Raw genomic sequence first — 27,369 nt, 5'->3', positions numbered from 1 at the left:
CCAGAAGCTGTAATGAAATTGACACTATGAGAAACAAGGTCCGACTTGAATCATTAGTGAAACAATAATGTCATTGTTGACGCAAATTATAATTATAACTAACATATGCACCTAGAATTTAATCCAAACAAAACTACAGGTTGGTCACAAGCAGGCAACATTGTTATTTAATACACTTCAATGAAGCGAGCATGAAATGAAAACAGACAAAGGCATCGCTTTACAATTGTGAAAGCACAAATGCATTCATCACAGAATGATGGTTTGAACAATATTGCCCTTGGAACAGTCCATCAAAAATGTTAAATGAAAAACTGCTTCAACTAGCAAGCATTGTTAACATAAGCACATTTGATTTATCATAACAACATAAAGTCAATATTTTTAGCGAGCATAACCCCACCCCTGTTTTACAGGTCTGGGAACAGAGGCTCAGATTATGACCAAGCTACAGGTTGTGTGTGTAGCGAATATTCAGCGAATCTCTTAGCATCAGGTCACGCAGTCGCCAAAGTGCATCAGCCATTGTTTTGTGGGCTCCTTTACTCTTCAGCCAGTGAGACGGCAGTCTACTCCCCTGCTCTTTTGTCAGGCGCACATCTTGTTTTTTAACTAAAACACACACAGAAAAAACACACTCAAATACAATAATGCGATAATATGAATGATTTTACATAAAACGGTATAAAAAAACTGACTTGAAAATGTTTGGTCCCATTTGCTCACAGTTGATGATTCAGATGTGAGAGCTTCTATATAGCTGAGGTAAGCGTCGGAGTGGAGGAGCCTCTGGGACTTGGCTGGAGGGGACACAAATAACGGGGTGGAGGGTTGTTGCCCCATCTGGCATTGTCCCGGGTATGGTGGTGGAGCCGGTTGCCCAGGATTTATCTCAAATGAACACAGAAACAAATGAGGACAGATAATATTCCGTCACAGCCTCAATTGCATTTGCATGTTAAACCTGTAGCGACACTGCTTGTAAATATACATGTGAATATTGTTTACCTATACAGTAAAGTCTCGTTATATCGATATCGGTTATATCGATAGTACTGCTTATAACGATACTATTTCGATGAACGCAAGGAGAACATTTACATGCCGCAGGATCAGATATATCTATATTTTTTCCAACTCCCGAGAATATCGATATAACGAGACTTTACTGTATGTGTATATATGTAAGTGAGTGTGAAGTAATGACAGAAAAACATCTATTTAACCCTCATATTATGTTGAAAAAAAAATCACCTCGATTATGTTGTGGGTCATTTTTACCCGTATGTAAAAATCCACACAAAACAGTGAAATAATAGGTGACAAAGCAATAAGCATGCCGATAAAGCGCTGGTCAGACCTCTGGCAATGTTTTCCCCTGCCACGAGGGGGCAGCATTTGTACAGCCGCCCCATTTCAATATCAGGTAACTGTAGACCCATATAATTTAGGAATTAACTCTTTTTTTGATGAAAGAAGAGAGTAAGGTTGTTTACGCTGCATTGAATGTTTATGTAGCCCTAAAACTCAATATTTTGTGGGTCCTGGAATTTGAGTGAAAATGACAAAAAAACCTGGCACTGTAGTGGACACATTTTTCCACATAGTTTTGCAGTGAATGAGGTAAAGAAACATATTTAATATTTGTGTCTTGACTATTTTGTTTTTACTTTAGACCAGGGGTCTCAAACTCAATTTATCCGGGGGCCGCTGAGGCAGAGTCTGGGTGAGGCTGGACGTATCGGTTTTTCCACAAGAAAATCACAGATAAAACATTCCAATGTTTTCAAAATATTTATTTTTAACACACAAAAAAATGAATTAAACGAATAAATGGAAAAATGAACAAAAAAATAAATGAACCAGTAATAAATAAATAAATACAATAATTTAATGATCATAAGGCAGTTACAGACGATTGAAAAAAAACACAGGAAAACTAATTATTTTAATAAAGGTTCAAATGTCTGTATTCACAGTTCTTTAACCTTTAACTTTCTTAACATAAAGAAAATATTGAACATTAACTGTCCTAAACATTGCTTATCTTGCCTACTTGTTCAGCTCCACACACAAGTTTCATTCATATTAATCATGCGGGCCGCATTAACATTAATCTTTCATATCAAGGCGGGCCGCAAAATATTCTTTCGGGGGCCGCATTTGGCCCGCGGGCCGCGAGTTTGAGACCCCTGCTTTAGACCATCAGACAATTGAAATCAAGCTATATTTCTTTACCCATTTCAGCAATATATTGATATGAAATCAATCTTATATTCAGAAATGAGTAATTACCTGAGATCCATGAACGTTCCCTGCTCCAGATTCACCCCCAATGCCGATGATGCCTGAGATATTCAATACAAACACAAACTCACAAAACCCATTACTGTAATTCAATCAATGTCATCTGAGCAACATTGGAAATGTTTGAAATGCCAATCATGACGACATAATTCCTTAAATTTCCTTGTATTCAGATTGAAGTATTCAAAGTATGCTCTGCTTTGAGTAAAATGACACATCCTGTAATCACCCGGGTGTCTTTAACGAAAAGTCACAGCCTATTGGTACAGGTATCCCCTCTAGCAAATCAGATTGGCAGACAGGAAGCAACTGTGTGGCAGACAGGGTGGCTTGACAGCACTCTTACTAAAATATGACATTCAAGGGAACCAGGGTTTAAATGAACAGAGGATGTTGGGGGTATAATTGCTCCCTTGAGAGACGTGGTGGTATGGCAGCCATTACTAACCATTCTTGGTGTATCACTGCTGATCTACATGCACCCATCATAGCTTCTTAAGAATGAAAGAGCGTCAACATAAAACACAGCAACATGCAGAGGTTAACCGTGCAACCCTAAAAGCATGCATTCAATGTTAATCAATATGAACTCATGTATTCTTTAGTGTGAGAGTGAACCCAAAATAAATATTATGTGTGTGGGCAGGGGAGGGCAGAGGGAGTCAGGGGTTGAGCACAACTCTGAAGCCATTCTTGCCACTCCAATGCGGTTGTGCTTGTTGTGTGTCCTTAAGCACTCACAAATCTGCTCAGGGATGCAGAAAAGGCCGACGAGTATCTGATTGTATTGATGTTAACTCATTCACTGCCAGATGTGCAAAAATGTGTCCACTCCAGTGCCAGGGTTTTTTGTCATTGTCACTTGAATTCCAGGACCCATAGAATATTTAGTTTTAGGGCGAAATAAACATTCAACATAGCGATAGAAACGTTACACTCTCTTATTTCATTAGGAGGAGAGAGTTAATTCCTAAAGTGTATGGGTCTGGAGTTATATGAGCTTGAAATGAGGGTGGCTGTCCGAAAATACAATGCAATACATAGTGGTTTGTATAGCGCTTTTACAACAGCTGAGGCTGGAACAAAGCACTAACATGGAAAAAAGGGAAATGCTGCCCCCTTGTGGAAAAGTAAAAACATTGTCCGATGCCACGGCCAGCGCTTTATCAGCACCCAAGCATGAAAAAAAACCCAACAAAATTCGAACAAATTCGGGAATGTCGCTCTGTCATATTTTCAATTCCCGAATACATTCGTGAATGGCAGTGAATGAGTTAACATCGCTATTGTGTACCTCAGAAAGGTAGTTTGCGATTTTCCAAAAACAAATAACTTTTGAAACCGCAACCTGACAGTAGCTCAGTAGTTATGTTGAGACAATTGGAAATTTTGAAGCTGATGGAATGGCCCTCAAGGGTCAGTTCTTAAACCACTTGTTTGTTATTTGTTTATGTGTTTTTTTGTTTATGTGTTTGTTTGTTTGTTTATTTCTTTACTTTTTTACTTCTTTACCTGTTTGCCTTTTGTTTATTTGTTTACTGTTTATTTGTGTATTTGCTTATTTGCATATTTGTTTACTTTTTTACTTCTTTACGTGTTTGCCTTTTCTTTATTTGTTTATTGTTTATTTGTGTATTTGCTTATTTGCATATTTGTTTACTTTTGTACTTTTTTCTTTTTTTACTTTTTTCCTTTTTTACTTTTTTTACTTTTTTACTTTTTTACTTTTTTACTTCTTTGCCTGTTTACCTGTTTTCCTGTTGTTTATTTGTTTATTTGTTTATTCATTTTTTTATTTTTTTATTTTTTTATTTGTTTGTTTGCTTTTTTACTTTACTTTTTTACTTGTTTGTTTATTTAAAGTAAAGCTCCACAGCTTTACATGTAGGCCAGTGCTCTCCAGTCAAGCGGTTGGCTTGGCCATTCTTTTTTTTGTAACCGAGACAACTTTTTACAAAACAAACATGCTGATGTAATAAGATGTGAGTAAATCAAGCAGGGAAGCATTGCTATTCCAGCCCTCGACGGTACACTGGGAATCCATCTGTAACTCTGAGGGGTTACCTGACACAGGCGTCAAGCAGGGATTTAACATCCCCATGGGGGTTGGAGCAGGCACCACTCCTATTAGTGCCCCTATTGGGGTACCTGCTCGAGGGGATGTCATGTACTGTGTCCTGTCGCGCTCCTGCTGCTCAGCCACTTTAGCTGCTCGCTCTGCAACGCATCCAATATAACCGTGACATTTTCATTGATACATTTTCCCGATCAATGAACACATTTTTTTCATGGTCTTCTGCACCTTCATATTCTGCTTTCCTAGAACTTTCCAGGTTCCGCCACTCTGTGCCAACGAGGCGGCTTAGTTCGCCAAAGGAGTAGTCTGGGTGCCGAGCTTTAATGACGGCCCGCATCTCGCTGCTGAATAGGATGTAGCCGCTCATATTGATCTTCCGTTTTGAGCCCTCTTTCTTGGAAAGGCCTTTTAGGGATTTGGTTGACTGCGCATACACAGGAGAGAAAATCTGGCCACAAACTGACAGCTAAATCCTACTCTGACGTGTTTCATTAACAGGCCTGACCTGAGGGGGAGTGTAAGTCATGCTATCCATGTCACTACACATGGAAGAATGCATCCGAGGAAGAGAATGATCAAGTTCACTGTCATCATCCCCAAGCTCCTCCAGCTCCTCATCCGTCATATCGGCAAATTTAGCCTCCAGTTCCTCAATTTTCCGATCCAGCAAAGGTGACGGCTCTTTTTGGGGAACTATAAGCTTCCTATGTGAGGAAAAATAAAGACGCCAATACATTCATGGAAAACACAACAGAACGGAACACATTTATATGGAATTATTATTACCAATTATTATTGCCAAATGAAAAGAGTCACTATGATCAAGGCTTGTTGAACGACATGATGCAAAACTCAGGGAGATTTTCAATTGCACCCTGTGACTAAAAATGTTGTCAACATAGAGCAGGGGTGTCAAAGTCATTGTTTGCCGCGGGCTACATTGTAGTTATGGTTTCCTCTCGAGGGCCGTTATGAATTTGGGGAACCCATTAGAATGTTTAAATCCCTTCAAATATTACATATAGAGCACACAGCAAATTAATGAATAACTCGTTTTCAAATCTGAAGTCAAGAATAATGACTTTTATTGTGGTTGACATCCAAAAATATTAAATTTTGGCTCCGATTTTAGCAATCATCATGGAATTTAACAAGTTTGATTTGCTTTTGCGGGCCGAAAAAAATGATGTGGCGGGCCAGATTTGGCCCGCGGGCCTTGACTTTGACACTTGTGACATAGAGGGACAGACGATTTTCACCCATATTGGGATCTCAAGTACCGTATTTTCCAGTTTATAAGGCACATGCAAAAGTCTTGATTTCTTCAAAAGATGACCCTACGCCTTATATGCAATTGCGCCTTATACAGTATGTGAAGTAATATTGAGCCACAACAGGTCTCACAATGACTGTCAGCAGCCACCGACTTCATTTCCCCCTGTAGAAGAAGTCGTGCATAACCCCAACCTCTACTGTAGCGCCTTATAATGTGGTGTGCCTTATATTTGGAAAACGTTTGTATATTTATGTATATTTGTAAAACTTTTTTCATTCATTGAAGGTGGGCTTTTAGTCCGGTGCGCCTTATACAGTAAAGTCTCGTTATATCGATATCGGATATATCGATAGTTCCGGTTATATCGATACTATTTCTATGCACGCACGGAGAAAATTACATGCAAACAGGGTCGGATATATCGATAGTCCCGGTTATATCGGTTAGTTATTTAGTTTTTTTTTTTTGGTTATTTTGACTTCAAGACGGCGCCGCGAGAGTGGCTGCCTTTCCAGCAGCTCATGTATTTTGTTTTTCTACTTTCATTCCTTTCATCACTTTGCTGCTGTGAAATGTAAATTTCTCCACTGTGAGACTAATAAAGGCATATCCAATCCAATCCAATCCAATTTTTTCGGACTCCCTTGAATATCGATATAACGAGACTTTACTGTATATGGAAAAAGGTTTGAAAACACACCATACATTGGGGTGCACCTTATATTCCGGTGCGCCTTATACACCGGAAAATACGGTAAGTGCATTTTAAGAGTTTTATATATTTATATATATTATATATGGATTGTTTTTTATCCATTGAAGATGCGCCATATAGTCTGGTGCGCCTTATATATGGAAAAAGTTCAAAAATACTGCGCCTTATACACCGGAAAATACAGTACCCTTGAACATGGCGCTTTGTGCAGATTTATAGAAGACAATTCCAACGTATCCCATGAAGTATTCAATCCTTACCTAAAATAGTAGATTTCATCCTCCACCACCTTTCCCGATGATGAAAAGCGCTTGAGGCCTTTGAACCGCTTCATTTGCTTCTCACTTTCAATGTAGCGACTCTCACAGAGAAGGACGTTCTCTTCAAGCACTTCAGTAGGCCGGCAAGACAGGTATTCTTTGAAAGATGACACCACGCACTTCCCTGTGAGACAAGAATCACAAAACTGTGTCATTAAGCATTTATTCGATGAATTTGAATTGCTCATAGATTGATGGAGATTTGGGCTGTCGATATGACGTTTACCTATAATGCAGGTCATGGGACAAGTCTCTTCCAGATTGCTCAGGAAAACTTCCTTCTTGTAGAACATTTTAGTGGGCTCATGCTCCGTTTCCTCAGGATGAAAGAAGATTGGACCGAAAAAGTAGCCGGCTCCTTCACGCATCCACATTTTTTCAATCCTGCGCAACAAATTTTACGTTTCTTGTAAGGGTGTGGTGATGGCAATCGTCTACAAGGAATCAAAGGTTTCATGAATTACACAGGTTCAGATTAGATATAGAGTTGGGGCGGACCCAAGTCACATGACGTGATTTGACCCTGGCTGAAATTGGGCATTTCGAGTTATACCAAATGACTTGGATAAAACATGAAAGACACTGGCTTGGTATTTTAAGATTTGACTTACCGTATTTTCTGGTGTATAAGGCGCACCCAAAAGCCATCATTTTCTCCAAGTCATTCACTGCCAGACGTGCAAGAATGTGTCCGCTCCAGTGCCAGGGTTTTTGTCATTGTCACTTGAATTCCAGGACCCACAGAATATTGAGTTTTAGGACTACATAAACATTCAATGCCGTGTTAAAAACCTTCGACTCTCTTCTTTCAATAAAAAAAAAAAGAGTTAATTCATAAGTTATATGGGTCTGGGGTTATATGAGCTTGAAATGAGGGCGGCTGCCCAAAATACAATGCAATACATACATATTGGTTTATATGGCGCTTTAACAACAGCTAAAGATGGAACAAAGCGCTAACATGGGAAAAAAAGGAAATGCTGCCCCCTTGTGAAAAATAAAAACATTGCCCGAGGCCATGGCCCGCACTTTATCGCCACCCAAGCATGAAAAAACAAAACCCGAACCAATTTGGGAATGAAGCCCTATGTCATATTTTCAATTCCTGAATAAATTTGTGAATAGAATAGCAGTGAATGAGTCAAAAGATGACTGTGCGCTTTTACGCGGGTGCGCCTTATATGTTAAATAACTTTTATATATTTATATATTGTATTTGGAAAACGTTTTTCATTCATTTAAGTGCCTTATAGTCCGGTGCAACTAATATAGGGAAAAAGTTTGAAAATACACCAGTCATTAGGGTTGCGCCTTATACTCCGGTGTGCCTTATACACCGGAAAATACGGTGCATGAGTGTGACCCTCCACCTCCAGTTAAATGTGTCCAATTGCTCCTGAGGTTACATTTCAACGTTCACCAACAAAGTTACTCCACCTGCCCACTCGGTGGCGCATTAGTCCATGAGAGCCAATGTAGACGCAGTCCCCCACTTTCAACCACATGTTGTTGTAGCAAAGCTGTTCATAGTATTGGCATCCTGCTTCCCCGTTGGCCATTTCTAGTGGAACATCTTCCCTCTCCTGTAGATATAAAATGAAGGACTGAAAACGGCAAGTTAATGTTATTTCTTACCACATACAATGAGACCTCAACCTACAAACACCTCAACTTACAAACACCTCAATTTACAAACTTTTTGTCTTACAAACATCAAATTTATGAAAATTAAACCTTATAATAAGCACTATTTTCATGATAGACACCCACCACGGCTGGCGGAGTGATCTTCGGCGGAAGCACACGACCGAACAGCACCAGAGGTTAAGTTACCAACAGTCCTTATGGAAGGTGACTCTCCTTCCATAAGCCATCAACGACCATCAAAAAGGTAAATAAAACTTTATTTTACAGCACAGTTTATTTCTTTAATTACATTCGTCATGTAATGCGCCTCTCTTTCCAAACAGCAATTCCCTTTGACCTTCGACCTCCAACGCCATTCCATCAAGCCATAAATCACAAATGTAAATAAAGTGACTTTATGATACAATGCAGTGTATTTCTTTCATTACAATACAATAGCACATTTATTATACATAGAATAAGGTATGTTGTGTGTAGTTTTAAGGCTTATTTAGTTGAAAAGTATATTTTATGGAAACCCGGGAACGGATTATTCTCATTTTAATGGTTTCCTATGGGATTTTTTTTTTTGAGATACACACTTTTCGCCTTACACACTTTGTCGGGGAACCAATTAAGTTTGTAAGTTGAGGTCTCACTGTATAAGGTACTTTACCTTGTCTATGCTGCTACATTCTGGCACTTTGGTTTCATCTGTAATTTCCGTGACTTCTTCCTCCTTTTCTTCCTTCTCTTCTTTCGGAGCAAATATAGACGCTACCCGTACAACCGGCAGAGGCACTTCTCTTGGGATAAAGCGAACAGAGTTCAAAGGCATGGTCCATAACTTGATCTTTTTGAAGGATTTGGACTTGGCAGAGTAGCGTGACTCGCAGACATGCACGTCCTCTGCCCTGAAGCCTTCTGGGTAAAGTTTGAAGTACTCCTGAAATATCGCACCAAATTAAAAAAAAATGTCAACAGGCATTTAGACATTACATAGTAGTTCTTTGGGTGACACACAGCGTGGTTACCTTTACAAACATAACCACGCATTTGCCTAAGATCTTGCTGATCGGCGCTTTGTTGTAATAGTCGCTCTTGAATACTTCTTTCTCCAAAAACTTTCGTGTAGCGACATGGAACGTCTCATTTGGTCTGTAGAACCAGCAGCCGTAAAGCCACTTCTCATCTGAAATGATTGAAAAGCGATAATGAAAGCAAGCATATAGAAAGAGGATACTGCAAATAGAGAGAAAGCTTTTCTTGAATGAGTGGTCTTAAGTTTGGAGGCACTGACCGGTGTCATCTTGCCACAGGCGTTCGATGTAGATGATGTGAGGTTGTAGGTTTGGCTCGGCAGGCTCTACGTACACGTAGTCTCCAACACAATACATGCTGTCTTTGAAGCTGCAGTCTTGGCTGTACGTGCGCTGCGCGCTCAGCTGCCAGGACCCTCCAACGGATTCGTCCCTCTTTTCAGCTTCTAGAAATTCACAACAGAAATTCTAGAAATTCTTGACAACAGCTGTAGTAACTTTGTAGATATGCCAGAAAAAGACTTGAAACTGTGATTCCCAACCATATAAGTGTGCTGCAATAAATTTGTCAATCTTAACTATTTATATTAAAAAAAACTACGAACAATGTATCAGTTTAGAAAGTCATGCCAGCGATGATTAATTAAGTCATTTACTGCCAAGTGTGCAAAAATGTGTCCACTCTAGTGCCAGGATTTTTGTCATTGTAACTTGAATTCCAGGACCCACAGCATATTGAGTTTTAGGACTACATAAACAGAAGCGTAAGAAACCTTAGACTCTTTACTTTTCATCAGAACGAAAGAGTTAATTCCCAAGTTATGTATATGGGTCTGGAGTTATCTGAGCTTGAAATGGGGGTGGCTGTACAAAAGGCAAATGCTGCCCCATCGTGAAAGGGAAAAACATTGCCAGAGGTCTGACCCGCTCTTTATCAGCAAGCAAGAAAAACCAAAACTTGAACAAATTCGGAAATGGCACTCCATGTCATATTTTCAATTACCGGAATGGCAGTGAATGAGTTAAGTGTCAGAACAATTCAATGTTCCTTCCACTCATATATATTTATAATTGCTTCGATAAGAAACTTCTGAAATTTTGTAAGTACAGTAGATATGTTTTCCATCTAATTCAGACAAATGTGTTTATAAACATGGATCCAAATAGGTAATAAATACATGATACATTTAGAACATCGCACAATAAATGTAATTTATGTATTATGTAAAATACAAAGAATAGAGAATGGGGGGATTTGTTGTCATTTAAATTTTAGTTGGTCCTCATCAGGGTTTTTTTGGCCCTCTTTAGTTCATGTTCTGCCATAAATGTTTTTTTTTTGGCTGCCATTTTGTAAAGAACTGATTCAAGAACATTTACTTTTATCGGCTTTTAATAATTCTGACAAAGTCCGAGACAAACGTCGGCATAGTGAGCGAACGCCCGACTGGTGAACACTTCCTCAGGGTGATTCACATTTATGCATAAATATCGATGGGCGAATGACGAGGACGTCGCATAGACACATCCGGTAACGAGCTCCCTCTTAGCCAATGGGATGACAGGATGATTCTTGGTAATGGCCAATGGCAGAGCAGCTATAACAATGTTGCATTCAGGAAACTCAGAGCTGTAAGTATCAGCCCATACTTTTTCCCCCCCTTTCGATCCTGAAATTTCTTTTGCAACAAGAGGCAATATTGACGGGTTGTGGCGTTTCGTAACTTGAAAATCGTAATTAAATTCGTAAGTAAATGTACCAATGTACTGTATGTTGAGTGACAGTTTGTTTTTAGCAGTTTGTCGTGTGACATTTTTATAATCTATAATACAGTAAAGTCTCGTTATATCGATATTCAAGGGAGTCCGAAAAAATATCGATATAACCGGGACTATCGATATATCCGACCCTGTTTGCATGTAATTTTCTCCGTGCGTGCATAGAAATAGTATCGATATAACCGGGACTATCGATATATCCGATATCGATATAACGAGACTTTACTGTATGTGCTTTGGCTCAATAAAGGTTGAGAAACCCGGACTTAAACATAGCGACAGTTGAAATATGTATCGATTTAAATACCCATTTTCTCTTCTTCCCTCTTGATTTTGTCTTCCTCAATCTCTTTGGGGAGCTTTTGTTTCTTCTCTTTGTCCACATCATTATGCAGGTGCTTGGATGTATAGCTGAGAGCAGGAGACATCAAAATCTCTCCATTCTTACACAGCTCATCCCGGATCCTGATGAAGAACTGCTGCAACTCGAGGGCATCTTCAAAGATTTCAGAGTCTGTCCTGTCATGACAAATAACACAAGAATAATCCTCACTGGACGTAAGACGTTTCAGTGCGAACTGGGTGATGACATCTCACCTATTTAGCTGTCTGGCCTTTTCCAGCACTTCAAACATGTGGTCCTGAAATACATCCAGCCTCATGTAGTGTCCTCCATCCACATTCTTTCTGATGATCTCAAAATTGAGAGGAGGCTTCTTTGGGTTTGCGGGGTCAACGGCCGGGATTTCGGCCAGAGAATCGCTGTAGCAACGCCCCTCATCATCTTGGTGGCCAAGCACGGAGACGAAGAGGCTGCCGAGGAGCTCTTGGATGAGGCGAGGCACATCAGGAACATAGGCATCTTCCCCACCTTCCAGGGCATGCCTTGTCTCCAGCAGCACCCGGTGCAGCACGAGAGCATCCCGATAAATCAGAGACTCGGGTTCATTGTACGTACATGCGTTGTTGAACATGAGCACCAAGTCTTCTACCAGTGCATCGACATCCTGATACTTATTGGCTAACATGTGGCTCTTGATCTTCTCCATGTCCACCGGTTTCTTGATGGCGATGTAGTAATCTGGCAGCTCGGCGCGGGACGGAAGACGCAGGAAGATCGTGCTGAGGCGACGGCCGCGTTTATCCGTGTAGTTTTTGACCGACTCATACAACTCATTCAGTTTCTGTTGCAAGGGTGTGAGATACTTGGATTTCTTCAGGGTCATGTTTGTCTTTCCTGAAAGCATCAACAACAATTGAAATGATGAATATTGCGTTTGGTAGCTACAGATAATTCGGACGTAGTAAAATACAATTTTCAATCAGGTTGTAGGTGTGTACATCACCATTATCACATTGCAACTATACAAAGCATTCATATTATGTCAAAATTCAAAACAAAAGCACCTGTTGCCATAAAGTATATCGTTTGTATAGATCAGTGGCGGACCACCAGGGCCTGCAAAGCCTTCTGTGCTGGCCTAAAAATATGTGAATCATATTCTTAAATAATTCCAAATTGTCTTTCAGCTTCCTTTCATTGCTTTTTCCCTGTTGTGCTGCTTCCAGATGTGTGTTTTTGTTTTTAAGCATTTAACCAATCACATTTTAGCCATCATTTGTTACCAGGGTCAGAAATCTACCTGGGCGCCTTCACAATCAGTTCTGCGGGCCGTGGAGCATCAAATGTGTCAATCAAACTGATGCTTTAACCAATCAGATTTTGAGTTGGCAACCCAAAAGTTTGATCAAGCATAGGTAAACATCATAGTTTTCGCAAACTAGGATTTGCTAGCACTGATAGAAATACATTTAGATGTGGTGTAACTGACTCAATACTGGCGCCAGTTACATGTGGTGTCTCGTGCCATAGTTTTCATATGGCATTAGGCTGAAAACCTCTATGTCCAAATTCAGTTAACTCATTCATTGCCATTCACAAATTTATTACGTAATTGAAAATATGATGGAGAGCGCCGTTATCGAATTAGTTCGGGTTTTGTTTTTTTTTTTGCTTGGATGCCGATAAAGCCCTGACCAGACCTCTGGCAATGTTTTTTTTCCTTCCACAATGGGACAGCATTTTAGTTTTTTTCCTTGTTAGCGCATTGTTCCAGCTTCAGCTGTTGTTAAAGCGCCATATAAACCAATACGCATGTATTGCATTGTATTTTGGACAGCCGCCCTCATTTCAAGCCCATATAACTCCAGACCCATATAATTTAGGAATGAACTCTTTTTTTCTGATGAAAGAAGAGAGTGTAAGGTTTCTTACACTACATTGACTGTTTATGTAGTCCTAAAACGCAATATTCTGTGGGTCCTGGAGTTTGAATGACAATGACACTGGAGTGGACACAATTTTGTCTGGCAGTGAATGAGTTAATTTGATATTTTTCAGAAGTCTTTGTCTTGTTCCCTTTGACAATGATGAGTGAGCCTCATTTTATTTCCATTGTTGTAAGTGTGTTGGTTCAGAGTGCGCTTGAAGTTTGAAGGCACCTACTTATTTTCATCTTTGAGGGCACCAAGTCATCCTCATCAGTCACTGGTCCAAGATCCTTGCGTCTGTCTGTCATTATTTTTTCAAGTACATTAGCATCATTGAAGACCTGAGGGAAGAGCATACAAAAACACATTTCAGCCACAAATGATCAATAAATGTAAAGAAATACGTCAGTGTTAACCCTCGTAACTTGTGAGCCCTCTTCATTGTAGTGCCGTGCATTGCGAAACATCAGCTTCATGTCCTCCACCAAGGCATCTTCAGTTAGATACTTGTCTGAACGAATGTTATGCTCGATGGTCCTCAAGTCTACAGGTTCCAAGATGACTTTGTAGTAGTCGGGGTAGTCCTTTTTGGAAGGTTTGACCATGAAGAGGTCACACAGTCGCCTGCCAGTGCCCGCCTCCCGCGCGTCGATCATGGAAGCGAACAGAGTTTTCATTCGGTTTTTCTTGGTATTTTTCTTGTGGCTGAAACGAGACAAACAAATAGGGGGTCACATACAATGAGACCTCAACTTACAAACACCTTATCTTGCAAACTTTTCGTCTTACAAACGTCAAATTTCTGAAAATTATACCTTATAATAAGCACTATTTTCATAATAGACACCCACCACGGCTGGCGGAGTGATCTTCGGCGGAAGCACACGACCGAACAGCACCAGAGGTTAAGTTACCAACAGTCCTTATGGAAGGTGACTCTCCTTCCATAAGCCATCAACGACCATCAAAAAGGTAAATAAAACTTTATTTTACAGCACAGCTTATTTCTTTAATTACAGTCCTCATGTAATGTGCCTCTCTTTCCAAACAGCAATTCCCTTTGACCTTCGACTTCCAACGCCATTCCATCAAGCCATCAATGACCATCACAAATGTAAATAAAGTGACTTTATGATACAATGCAGTGTATTTCTTTCATTACAATACAATATCACATGTATTATACATAGAATAAGGTATGTTGTATGTAGTTTTAAGGCTTATTTAGTTGAAAAGTATATTTTATGGAACCCCGGGAACGGATTATTCCCATTTTAATGGTTTCCTATGGGATTTTTTTTTAGATACACACTTTTCGCCTTACACACTCTGTCTGGGAACCAATTAAGTTCGTAAGTTGAGGTCTCACTGTACTTGTAATATAAAATCAGATGAGTGACGGCGACCACCTTTTTCTCTTGGTGCTGCTGGTGTCAGAAGCGGCACAGGAAAGCATACTGTCACCATCGTCATCATCTCTCTGTAAAAGCTCCTTTCGTTTTATCTGTTCGGAACATAATTGATTTACAGTTTCACAAGTGTCACATCAACTTAACCAGCCGCAATGTGGAACGTCGGACCGACCTGCTGAATGTGCTGCAATTTAAGCGCACGCTTATAGATGGACGAGTGGGGAACATTGTAACGCTTGGCGTTGTCAAACATCAGCGTTAGATCTGAGTCCATCTGCTCAACGCTGTCGTACTCGTTGCTCTTCATTTTGTTCCTGTGGGGAATGAAGGGCTTTCACATTTGGGAAGGAGGGCACAGAATTACTCTCTTACAAAAGGGAGTGGATGCGATATCTAAGGTGATTACAGTACAATCGAGAGAGACATCAATGATGAATCGGTGAAGAAGGACATGTCCAAATGATGTGCAGATTGGGGTGGAGCTTAAATTATTATGCGTTCTAATAATAATAATAATGCATATTATTTATAAGCGCCTTTCAAAACTCTCAAGGTCATTTTACAGTCACAGAATAAGTTATTCTGTGGGTGAGCAGCGGCACCCACATGTGCCAGCGTTTACTCAAACCAGAATAACTCAAATATTGTAGATAGAAAGCTAGCTATCTAGCAAATAGATAGCTAAGAGATAGCCAGCTAGCTAGCTAATAGATAGCGAGACAGATATCTAGCTAGCAAGAGTTAATAGATAGCAAATAGATAGCCAGCTAGGTCGCCAGCTAGATAGCTACATAGCTAGCTATGGAGAGATCTGTTTTGAACAGTTCCCACGTTAGCATAAGACCTCTGACTATTAAGTAACCCCCTACTTCTTCCATCAATCCATCTTCTGCCGCTTATCCGGGGTCAGGTTGCAGGTGCAGCAGTATCAGAAGGGAAGCCCACACTTCCTTCTCCCCAGCCACTTCTTCCAGCTCTTCCTGGCGGATCCCGAGGCGTTCCCAGGCTAGCTCGGTGACATGGTCTCTCCAGCGTGCAACGACGACGTGCAAAAATATGTCCACTCCAGTGCGAGGGTTTTTGTCATTTTCACTCAAATTCCAGGACCCACAGAATATTGCGTTTTAGGACTACATAAACCTTCAATGCAGTGTGAGAAACCTTAGACTCTCTTCTTTCATCAGAAAAAAAGAGTTAATTCCTAAGTTATATGGGTCTGGAGTTATCTGAGCTTGAAATGGGGGCGACGGCTGTACAAAAGGCAAATGCGGCCCCCTTATGGGAGGGAAAAACATTGCCAGAGGTCTGACCAGCGCTTTATTGAACAAATTCGGGAATGCCGCTCCACGTCATATTTTCAATTCTCGAATTCGGGAATGGTAGTGAATGAGTTCAAATCACATCAAGCACATTGGACAAATATTTAGGAAATGATCACTCACAGGCAAATTTTGTTTTCTCCCAATGATGTCAAATCATATTAAGCTCTGATTCCTTCATGGACTATTTTTTTTTCTACTTTAAAAATTGGTAACAGCCGTTTTCATACTTGATTTGATAGAGGCACATGGGCTGAGTGATCTGCTGGTAGTAGTCGGGGTAATCCTTCCTGGAGGGCAATTCCAGGAAAGGTTCAGAGATCAGAAGGCCTTGGGTGTTCCTGGCACCGCGTACAGCTTCATACAGCTGGAAGATCGGGTTACTCATGTCAACGTTAGTGGTCAGACTCTCCGCTTCGGACTCGCCTTCGTCGTAGTGAACAGATCCTGAGGAACGCGCGGAGGGAAAAAAAACAGATTACGGCAATTGTTTGGAGTTGAGTCGATATTGAAATGGTGCGTACGTTTGCTTTGAAATGATGCAAACATGTACCAGAAAGTATTCCATCCTCGTCGCTTTCATATTGTAAGGCCATGCTAATTGCTGAGAGGCGCTCACCCTGAGCATACCTCCTATGCCTGGTGTCGAAAATTAAAAATTAATTAAAAATTAAAAATACATTATTTACACTGTATAGATGGATGGATAGATGGATGGATAGATGGGTGGATAGATGGGTGGATAGATAGATAGATAGATAGATAGATAGATAGATAGATAGATAGATAGATAGATAGATAGATAGATAGATAGATAGATAGATAGATAGATAGATAGATAGATAGATAGATAGATAGATAGATAGATAGATAGATAGATAGATAGATAGATAGATATGAATTATTAGATAATTCACCGTAGTGTTATTTGCTGTTTCGTACCTGATCCGAACGCTGGACTTGACTGGATCTCCGTGTTCAATCTCTGACTTCTTTTGCGCAAAAATCTTTTTAATGGTGTTTGCATCCTGAAGGAAAATGTAATCCAAGAAAAAAAAGGTTGCCTTCAAATGTACATGGGCTGGACATCAGAAATGACAGTTACACACTCACCTTAAAGACCTGTGACCCGGGCTCATTGTAAGTCTTGGCATTTTTGACCAATAAATCGATATCTTTAGCCATGGCAGTGACGCTCGTGTAGTGGCCCATCTTAAACCAAATATATTGATTATTAACTCATTCACTGTCAGACGATGTGAAAATATGTGTCCACTTCAGTGCCAGGGTTTTTGTCATTTTCACTCAGATTTCAGGATCCACAGAATAATGAGGTTTAGGACTACATAAACATTCAATTCAGTGGAAGAAACCTTGGATTCTCTTCTTTCATCACAAAAAAATAGTTAATTCCAAAGTTAATTTGGGTCTTGATTTATCTGAGCTTGAAATGGGGGCAGCTGTACAAAATACAATATAATACATACATATTGATTTATATAGCGCTTTAACAACAGCTGAAGCTGTAACATAGCGCTAACATGGACAAAAGGAAAATGCTGCCTCCTCGAGCAAGTGAAAAACATTGCCAGAGGTCTGACCAGCGCTTTATCGGCAAGAAAAACCAAAACCCGAATAAATTTGGGAATGGCAGAATGAGTTAACATTGTTTGGGTTGTACCTAAAAGAGATAAGTGCATATCGGAAGCAGAGGACGAGCAGAAGCGTTATACCTGAATCTTCTGGGCGATGAGTTTCAGATCAATTGGCTCCTTGATGATTGCGTAATAATCCGGATATTGCTAAAGAAAACATTGCATGTGAGAGCAAACTCATTCTTTCCATCTTAAATGATGATGAACAGTTTTTGTACCGCTTTGGAGGGCAGCCTCTGAAAGAGATCGCTGACCAGGCGTCCAGAGGGCTCGGCATACGTCACCACGGCATCGAAGAGATGCTCAAGTACATCTCTTAAGCAGGTCGGCGCACTCTGTTAGGTTACGAGTTGTCAGAATTACGACAATGAAATGTAAAAAAAAAAAGCAAAATGGTTCAATGGATTTGGATGCACTTTTTTTTTCATTTCGGGAGGCATGTTGGGTGACTGACTCGGACATTTGGCTCATAGGTCAGCAGTCACGCATGCAAATTATAGTTCAATATTTAATGGAATGGTATTTAACATTGCAATGTAATTGAATGTTATTTTCAAATTGCAAAGGCTGAAATTTGGAAGTGGGGTGACTTCTTCATCTCAGTTGGTCAGTCAGTAGGCTTTATTTTTACATATAAGGGTACAGAAAAAAGATTGATGGATATAACGGGACTTTTTGAAAATGCCCAATTCACAGCTCCATTTTTTGCAGATTTTGGACACCTTAAGTCATTTTTATTGGTGTTTTGCATTTGAATAAAAATATCATACTGCGTGTTTTGGGTATTTTAGATGCTATAAAATGTTTTTCTGATGTCAGTTAAAAAACAAAAAAGTGACGTCGGTTGTCCTTTAAGGTAACCTGTATTGGTTTGTACTGGAAAATAAACATTTAATACTATATATGCTCGATAAATATATGCACATGTAAAACTGGAGAGAATACAACATATGTTACTACAAAAATGTTCGTATGTACCGTCATTCGTAACTCGAATGTTCGTAAGTAGGGGAGTGTCTGTAATTGTAACTGATTGCCTTCAAATCATTATTACTTGACTCACCTCATCCTCAGTCGACCCGCTGAGGACATCCTGGGCATCGTAGCTGGCCTCATCTTCTTCCTCGTCGTCGTCGCCCGGCTGAACAAATTCATTCTTGGTACGTTGGTACAGATCCCACAGTTTGCAGGCCGCCCGGAATTCAGCGCTGTCAGACTGGTCAAGGGAGACGAGTTTATCGTTAAGTTTGCTTTTTTACAAGGATAAAAGTATTCCAAACCGGACGTATTAATTTTGTTATTTATGGATGTTGAGTTTGTACAGTGGGGAACAGTCATGCTAAAAAACAACAACAACTGTGAGCATAAAGTTGGATACAAACATTGTCTGGAGTGCATAATATTCGAATGATCTCTGACAACATTTTTGTGTTGCGGCACACTTGTTGAGAATCACTAGTCTGGCTGAACCAGACTGATTAATTATTCAAATCATGGGCCTAACTCCTTGTGTCTGACCTTGTAATATGTTTTGGCATTGTGAAACAGCAGCTGAAAGTCACTGGTGAGCTGGTCGACATCATCGTATTCCTCCATCTTTAATTTCTGCTGGATCTTCATCATGTCAATTGGCTGAGACACAACATGGTAATAGTCTGGCTGGTTCCTTGAAATGGAAAGTGAATGACATGAGGGTCACTGTTAGTTCTTTGAAATAATAACACCACAGCCTTGCGCTCACCTTCGTTTCGGGGCTCTGATGAACAGCTCGCAAAGCATTCTGCCTTGGTCATCCTTGTAGTCTCTGACTGTGTTGTAGAGTTCATGGCATACAGCAATCTAAAAGGGTCACAGGTCAACGCTCACATGCAAATATAAATTAACATCAGCTATTAGCGCATTCAGATTGTGAACAAATCTGGAAAAGTGACAATTACAGGATCCACGGTTGGAATGTTTGACGTCTTTCTTCTCTTTCGCCCACTTGAGGACATTAAAGATGAAGGTTGGCTATCGTCAAAATCTCCTCCACTCACACTGCTAGAGGGCGATGTCGCCCTTCTTCTTTTCAAAGCCATGACGAATCCCTAAAGCAAGTCAAGTAAAGTCATAAATTCATTGTCAAGACAGACACAAACACACACACACACACACACACACACACACACACACACATATATATACATATACAGTGAGACCTCAACTTACGAATTTAATTGGTTCCCAGTCAGAGTGTGTAAGGCGAAAAGTGTGTATCTAAAAAAAAAATTCCCATTGGAAACCATTAAAATGGAAATAATCCGTTCCCGGGTTTCCATAAAATATACTTTTCAACTAAATAAGCCTTAAAACTACACACAACATACCTTATTCTATGTATAATAAATGTGCTATTGTATTGTAATGAAAGAAATACACTGAATTGTATCATAAAGTCACTTTATTTACATTTGTGATGGTCATTTATGGCTTGATGGAATGGTGTTGGAGGTCGAAGGTCAAAGGGAATTGCTGTTTGGAAAGAGAGGCGCATTACATGAGGACTGTAATTAAAGAAATAAACTGTGCTGTAAAATCAAGTTTTAGAAGGTTTAGAAGGCAAGTTTAAGAAAGAAGTAGAAAAACAAAATACAGTAGCTCCTGGAAAGGCAGCCAATCTCGCGGCGCCATCTTGAAGTCAAAAACACATAAAAATACGGTAGTCTAAGCTTTTTAAGGCTCTTGCACTACTTGTTTCAGTAGCTTTTTGTTTGCTGAGCAAAATTCACAAGCAACAAAATATGTTCTACTTCAATGAAAATTGGTATTGATCGTTTCGGTCATACTGTTCACATTTCGACAACATGAGACGAAAGCCAGCAATTGATCAAAGGTACCACGTCACGACAGGGCTTCGAACATGATGTCCGCAAAAGGATGTGATCAGTAGGCATAGAGTGCCACATCGTGACATCATCAGTTTGCAACAGAGATATTGGAAGAGTCAACGAGAGGTACAGAGAGGGTCATCCTAGGATATGTATCGATCGATTCATGTGTATGACACCTGTTGTGAACTTGAAATCCTTTGTTCTGTTCTGTTTGACAGATTAGCAAATTGTACAAATAGTATGAGAGCATCAAGAGTTGGGTTTGGTATCGTAGGCTCATCCTGAAATCTTACCTGACACCCAACTACGCTAAACGTTTTGAGAGTAGCGTTGGAGATTGAGAAAGACTATATATTTTTCTCAAGCCTTGACATCAGCTTTGAGAATGTTAATATGATTGTGCACATTTCAAATATACAAATTTGCAGTGTGAGGGTCCACATTATATTTAATATTCATTTCGCGGTTGTTATTTGCAGTTGTCAGGTGAATTATGGTTTGTCTTTCTCTCTGCCTCAAGTTATGTTACTGAATAATTTACTTTACGTTCACCCCGCTGCACGTTTAGATTTATTTTCTACCCTGCAGGCCCGGGCACGCCTGCACGTACGGCGGCTCTACGCGCACCTGAGCAGCACGTGTCCGTCTCTGCGCTCACAAACAGGAAACATTAGCAAAACAATCAAAACGGTTAGCCTTTAAAAAAAATGTTAAAACGCCAGATCCAAGACAAAGGCGTGCACTGTGTCAGTCAACGTCACACAGCCATCGTGAACTACACTAAGAAATGCTGTTTTTGCAATAACAACATCATTTGAGTTCAACCAATTGACATGGTTGACGTTTACCTTTGCGTTAACAGACCCACAGACAGAATCTTGACCCAGAAGACAGCCAATCACTCATCGATTTTACATACGCAGACAGCAGTATAAAGTTAGCGTTCATATTAACGCTACTTCCGCCACTCTTTGCCTTCAAAACAAAAGCCTTTAAATCCAGTCTTTTTTTTGTTCTTAAACGTTTTAAGGTGGAGGGGGGGGGGGGGGCGGCACTAAAAGTCAGATCAGGTGAGTCGGGTCGTTCCCATCATGGCGATGTTCTCCTCAGCCAAGAGCAGTCAGATGTTCGGAGCTATGCGAGCATCCGTATTGTCAATGAAAAGCACTGTCTCTTCTCCACAGAGTGAAGTAAATGCCACACATCTTTGTGCACGTGCTGGTTGACCACCTGGCCCATATTAAAGAGGATTACTTGAGTTTTAAATTTGACATTTCTGACACCAGTCCTGTCACCTTTCTGACACATTCCCACAATAGAACTACCACGCAACTCATTTCCTGTTAAATGAAGAGAACTTTACAGGAGAGAAAATATGGGCATTTGTAGATGGTTAAATTCGTCTGTCATTCGTTTTGCATGCAAAAATAAAGCCATACTACAAGCAAGAATATTCGGTTGATTTGTGCATCGGAAGAGATATATACACGTGGGCGAAACAGGGTTCTTTTCGTAACGGGTAAAGTCGTTGACGTTTCACAATAGCTGAATGACATACCGTATTTTCCTGAAGAGGCAGTATTTAAACAGCTCCCACCAAAGAGAAGCAGGAAGTTGGATCACCGAAGAAGAAGGTGGGAAAAAAGAAGAAGAAGACGAAGGAACCGCGTGTTACATCTATTTTCACTCAGAAAAAGTAGCCACTTCCTTTTTTGAATAGTTTTTCGGGATAAACATATTCTATTTTTGTATGATGTTTACTGTATGCTCTGTGCTTAGAATGTTACTTGCGACGAAGTTTATTTATTAGTGATCACCCGCATTGCATTCTCTTATTGGTTGTTGAGTGTAGTCTCAACGTGGTGCAAACTTCATCTGTGGTTGTTTGCATAAAAGGTGCAGGATTGGAAACTACAATGATAAAGGATACTCCTTGGAATGTACCCCCTGTTTCCCCACCATGCATGGACAAGCATCTCTGTGCAGCGCAGTACAGAGCGGGTAGGTGACAAAAGGCAAGGTAAACGCTAATTTGTTTACTTGTGCTCACCACATACATGTATATGAGGAGCAATTTAACTTAAAAACGTTTCTGAGTTAAAACGCCAGTACAGCAGTGATCATCGCTACAATGCGTAAGTGAGAGTTAAAGCTATGCCGTGCTCTGTGAACCTACTCAACTGTATATATTGAGCACCCATAGCTGTAAATGAAGTGCTGTCCACCATTACACTACATACATTGAACGCAAATTGCTTCATTATGTGTCATTTTGCCATCACTACTTTTAATTGTCTAAACACTGTGGTGTGGCATTAAGGCAGAATTGGTATGAAAATGATTTATGTAACTGCAACCCCCACTCCCTTCACCCCCATCATCTCCTCTCCCAGATGGCACCTTATTGCTCGGTGCTTCCAGCCTCACTGGCAGGAGTTGGGGGGGCTCAATATGGATCTACAGCAACCCTGAGCAGGCTCCCAACGAAGGCTTTTGCAAGGCAGGTATGCCAACTGAGACCGGAGTAACGGACGTCAAGTGGGTTTCCGAAAAGAGTGTTGTTGTGGCATTGGATTCAGGTAAGAACTGATCTTGTGAACTATGATGCTTTGGTTTGAGAATAATAAAATAATCTGTGATGGGTTGACTGGAACAGGTGCCTTGGAGTTGTGGGAACTGGTTGAGGATGAGCGCCTCCTGGTCAACCGTTTCACCAAGCATGAGCATGATGACATCGTCACCTCTGTGAGTCCCATAACAGCAGCAAACAGTGCAATCACTGGGAGTATGGACTGCAGGTAAGAAGGTGTTTGTATTTTTCTTGTTATTTTTAGTTTATTTTCCCCTGACGATATTTTTTTTTTTTTGATTTGGCTGCAGAATTAAAGTTTGGGACCTGAGTCAGGAGATGGTTGTCACGTCACACAATGGTAAGTACAACAGTGTGTTCATTTATAACTGAATACACTGCAGTTCAACTCCCATTAAGTCCACTGCAATCAAAATGAATGTATTCCAGCAGCCGGAATCTTTTAGTGGATATTTTTTCTTAGTTCAAACATTCAGTTGTGTGAAAGAATCATCCATTTTCCAGGTTGTAGTAGTTGAGGAATTTGATTGACAGCACAGGGATGTGCTTTCATTGACTCTTTTAATTTCTACATTTTAAAAGCAAAGAAACACAATTACTTATTTTTTTCCAACCAAAAAAAGACAAATTGGATGGAAAAAAAAGTCAATTCATTGTATTGTTGTTTATGACTTGCAAAATTAGTGTTGTTTGCTGTGTCCATCCTCCAGCGCACACACAACCGGTAACTTGCGTTGCCTGCAGTCCTACGGATGATTCGCTTTTCATCTCTTGTGGTCAGGTAATATGCTATTTATCAATTTTAAGTCTATTCCTGTTTTTAGAAAAAATGTACAGCAAATGCATAAAGAGGAACTTAAAGCTATTCCCTCTAAGGTCTTATCTTATCTCTTAGGATGGCCGTGTGCTAATGTGGGACACGCGGAAACCAGATAAACCAGCCACAAGAATAGGTAAGGAACGCTCGCTAGTTTGTAGCACAATTGATTTGAAAAAGTGTTTCGCTCTTATATTTGAGAAACTTTTGAACACTGTGAGAAACAAAAGTCAGAATCAGATATGCTTCACATTTATTGAATGGTGGGAAAATTGTAAACAAGAACACAATGAACCGACACATTGGGTATGGTGTCGGCCACAGCTCATGAACCACAATGCATACAATGCATTTCGAAAGGCTCCTTTTGTCGTTATAAAGGTGTTCAAAGCTTGTGATGTCTTTTTAATTATATGTTCATCCTCAAAGGATCAGAATACCTCCCCTGCAGTAAATAGGATTATGCCATATATATGAACAAATTTAGTTGTAATTTTCTACCTGCCACAATGCTCTTAAAGGACAACCGACGTCACTTTTTGGTTTTTTAACTGACATCAGAAAAACGTTTGATAGCATCTAAAATACCCAAAACACGCAGTATGATATATTTAGTCAAATGCAAAACAACAATAAAAATGACTTAAAGTGTCCAAAATCTGCAAAAAAATTGAGCTGCGAATTGGGCATTTTCAGAAAGTCCCGCCCCCCAGTTCGTGACGTCACGCCAAGACGTCTTGCATTGCTGGAGAATCAAAACAATGGCTTCAGATTCGGAGAATATGCTTTCTTGTTACACCTCCAGTTATGAATATGATTCAAATAGTTCTGAAGCATACATGTTTGCAATCGATTAAAGAATTTATTTGTGCCATTTTGAGGCAACATTGGGAGGGAAATCTCTCACCCAAAAAAAAAAGAGGCACAAAATGGCGACCTCCTGTGGCCACCTCCATTTCCACAGGCTTATAAATTCCTTATATGGCGCTTGGACGCCCTCTTCTGGCAGCTTTAGGGTGCAACACGAGGTCCCCAGAGCAAACAAGTACAGCAAAATACATTGACGTGATGGAAGGACCGCTATAAAGCGTCTTTTTTACGGTCAAGGGCGGTCCTTTAGTGACGTCGCGTACGGACTCGTTACCAACTCAAAAACAAGACTTCCTGAATATTCAGCGTGTCTTAAAACGTAAAATATAGCTGTATGCCGTGGAATCTTTGTAAAATACGCTCAGTAGAAGTCATTTGAAGCCATTTTACAAATTATGGACACATCTTGTCCGGAGACGTCGGTTGTCCTTTAGACATACTTATATAAACGTTAAACATACAGTAAAGTCTCGTTATATCGATATTCAAGGGAGTCTGAAAAAATATCGATATAACCGGGACTATCGATATATCCGACCCTGTTTGCATGTAATTTTCTCCGTGCGTGCATAGAAATAGTATCGATATAACCGGGACTATCGATATATCCGATATCGATATAACGAGACTTTACTGTACTTATATAAGCCTTAAACATAGATTCCATACAAAACATAGCACTGAATCAACTTACGAACGAACTCACCTTACGAACGAAAAAAAAATTAAATTTCTATCACAGTACACTGTCTCTTTATTTCCTCCCCCAAATAGATTTCGAGGCTTCCCACTGCTTGCCCACCACCATCTCCTGGCATCCTGAGCATAGAAGCACCATTGCCTTTGGTATATAGCCCAATTTCTTGAACAAGAGTGAATTTTGTAATCATGCGCTTTCCCACCCCAAGTCACATTCCTTGTTCCTCAGGTGACGAGCTCGGCAGAGTGTCCATCAAGGACTTCCGAGCAACAGAGCCAGCCCGTGTGGTGAGCGTCCACAGCCGCAGAGTGAATGGGTTGGCCTTTTCTACACACAGGTACACCAACATTTTAGTCCCCCAACTTTGCTTCTTTTCATATTTTATTGCTGAGTATTTGAAGGACAACCGACGCCTCCGGACAAGTTGTGTCCACAATTTGTAAAATCACTTCAAATGACTTCTACTGAGCGTATTTTACAAAGATTCAACCGCATATAGCTATATTTTACGTTTTAAGACTTGTGTCCTCACGTCACTGAAGGAACGCCCCTGACAGAGAAAGGACACATTGTATCACGTCAATGCATTTTGTGGTACTTTGTTTGGTCTGAAAACTTAGTGTTGATGGTGAAATTAGAAGGAAAACATAAATAACGTGATGGTGAATCGTTGTGTGTTGCACCGAGCATCTATTTGATATTCGATGACAAAAATTCTAAGGAAACAAATCAGCCGGAGCTTTGTCGCCATCTTCTGCCTCTTTTTGGTGCCCCCCCGATACCTCAAAATGACACAGAATAAATTATTTAATCCATTGCAAACATGTATGCTTTCCTCTTCAGAACGATTTGAATCATATTCATAACTGGATGAGTAACAAGAAAGCATCTTCTCCGAATCTGAAGCCATTGATTTGATTCTCGAACAAGGCAAGACGTCTTGGCGTGACACCACGAACAAGGGGGCGGGACCTTCTGAAACTGGCCACTTCCGGTTTCAATTTTTTGCAGATTTTGGACACTTTAAGTCATTTTTATTGGTGTTTTGCATCTGACTAAAAATATCATACTGCATGTTTTGGGTATTTTAGATGCTATAAAACGTTTTTCTGATGTCAGTGAGGAAACAAAAAAGTGATGTCGGTTGTCCTTTAAAAGATTTATTTTCTTTACCATTGCAGCACATCTTTGCTGGCATCCATTAGCGACGACTGCTCCGTAGTTGTTTTAAACTCAGAACTGCAGGAAATGTGAGTGTTGGCACAGATCTACTTTTCTGGGATTACATTTTACCGTGTTACATTTTTAATTTTCTTGTTTCCTTTTTTTAGATTTAAAGATAAACGTCATCAAGACTTCATAAAGGGCGTGTGTTGGGTTCCTGGAGGCTCCAATAACCTTACCACCGTTGGTTGGGATCACCTTGTGCTTCACCACACGGTGGAACCAACAGGGGGCACCCCCAACTCATCTTAGACCCAAATCTTAGAAGCTCATGCCCCTGTAGAACTTTAGTGAACTTGAAATTCAATTGTCCTCTGAAGTTATTTGATATGTTTGGAAAATAAGTGATGTAAAATAAAAGCTTTTCATTGTCACTCCACTAAAGAGTGCTTGCGTTATGAATATGAACCAATGTGTGGAGGGGAAAAAACAGTTATGACATTAAAGAGCCATTCGTTAAAAGACAAGGGATTTTATAGAGGAAAGGTGCTTGTTTTTTTT

General features: G+C 40.1%; 2 protein-coding genes across 3 annotated transcripts; one reads left to right on the top strand and one right to left on the bottom strand.

Moving 5' to 3' along the window:
* Positions 1 to 144: 144 nt before the first annotated feature.
* Positions 145 to 20,308, bottom strand: LOC148890166 (protein polybromo-1-like). Of its 2 annotated transcripts, XM_089009657.1 has the most exons (30): positions 20,246 to 20,308; positions 20,006 to 20,053; positions 19,735 to 19,884; positions 19,539 to 19,636; positions 19,316 to 19,463; positions 18,861 to 19,013; positions 18,016 to 18,132; positions 17,876 to 17,944; positions 17,256 to 17,354; positions 17,085 to 17,170; positions 16,696 to 16,781; positions 16,373 to 16,589; positions 14,996 to 15,137; positions 14,821 to 14,915; positions 13,837 to 14,116; positions 13,647 to 13,752; positions 11,738 to 12,377; positions 11,448 to 11,659; positions 9,622 to 9,807; positions 9,356 to 9,513; positions 8,998 to 9,267; positions 8,133 to 8,278; positions 6,922 to 7,079; positions 6,636 to 6,819; positions 4,890 to 5,088; positions 4,610 to 4,808; positions 4,372 to 4,524; positions 2,296 to 2,348; positions 699 to 891; positions 145 to 612 (listed from the first exon to the last, which is right to left on the bottom strand). In XM_089009657.1, exons 1-30 carry the CDS (start codon positions 20,258 to 20,260, stop codon positions 449 to 451), a joined length of 4,824 nt encoding a protein of 1,607 aa, XP_088865783.1. In that variant the 5' UTR covers positions 20,261 to 20,308; the 3' UTR covers positions 145 to 448. The 2 variants fall into 2 exon arrangements, with proteins under 2 accessions (XP_088865783.1, XP_088865782.1); XM_089009656.1 differs by lacking the exons at positions 19,735 to 19,884; positions 20,006 to 20,053; positions 20,246 to 20,308 and having other exon boundaries at positions 4,456 to 4,524; positions 19,539 to 19,654.
* A 1,965-nt stretch (positions 20,309 to 22,273) lies between these two features.
* Positions 22,274 to 27,252, top strand: wdr77 (WD repeat domain 77). Its single transcript, XM_089010196.1, has 11 exons — positions 22,274 to 22,363; positions 22,564 to 22,668; positions 23,061 to 23,246; positions 23,324 to 23,465; positions 23,548 to 23,597; positions 23,968 to 24,038; positions 24,153 to 24,210; positions 25,719 to 25,790; positions 25,873 to 25,981; positions 26,826 to 26,894; positions 26,976 to 27,252. Exons 2-11 carry the CDS (start codon positions 22,584 to 22,586, stop codon positions 27,118 to 27,120), a joined length of 987 nt encoding a protein of 328 aa, XP_088866322.1. The 5' UTR covers positions 22,274 to 22,363; positions 22,564 to 22,583; the 3' UTR covers positions 27,121 to 27,252.
* The last annotated feature ends 117 nt before the right edge of the window (positions 27,253 to 27,369 follow it).

This window comes from Hippocampus bargibanti, linkage group LG12, assembly GCF_051943395.1.
Source record: "Hippocampus bargibanti isolate YZ-2025 linkage group LG12, ASM5194339v1, whole genome shotgun sequence".
Classification (NCBI taxonomy): Eukaryota; Metazoa; Chordata; class Actinopteri; order Syngnathiformes; family Syngnathidae; genus Hippocampus; species Hippocampus bargibanti.
Note: the sequence above shows the minus strand (reverse complement) of the source record. Positions and strands in the feature narration are given on the sequence as shown.

What these genes read in the sequence shown, in the direction of transcription:
- LOC148890166 (XM_089009657.1), bottom strand. An exon ending in AAGTCCAGCGTTCGGATCAG is followed by an intron (nt 16,782 to 17,084) that starts GTACGAAACAGC and finishes TTTCGACACCAG; the next exon opens with GCATAGGAGGTATGCTCAGG. An exon ending in ATGCGCCACCGAGTGGGCAG is followed by an intron (nt 7,080 to 8,132) that starts GTGGAGTAACTT and finishes TTTGTTGCGCAG; the next exon opens with GATTGAAAAAATGTGGATGC.
- wdr77 (XM_089010196.1), top strand. Translation starts at nt 22,584, where the DNA reads ATGATAAAGGATACTCCTTGGAATGTACCCCCTGTTTCCCCACCATGC. An exon ending in TGCAGCGCAGTACAGAGCGG is followed by an intron (nt 22,669 to 23,060) that starts GTAGGTGACAAA and finishes CTCCTCTCCCAG; the next exon opens with ATGGCACCTTATTGCTCGGT. An exon ending in TGTTGTGGCATTGGATTCAG is followed by an intron (nt 23,247 to 23,323) that starts GTAAGAACTGAT and finishes TGACTGGAACAG; the next exon opens with GTGCCTTGGAGTTGTGGGAA.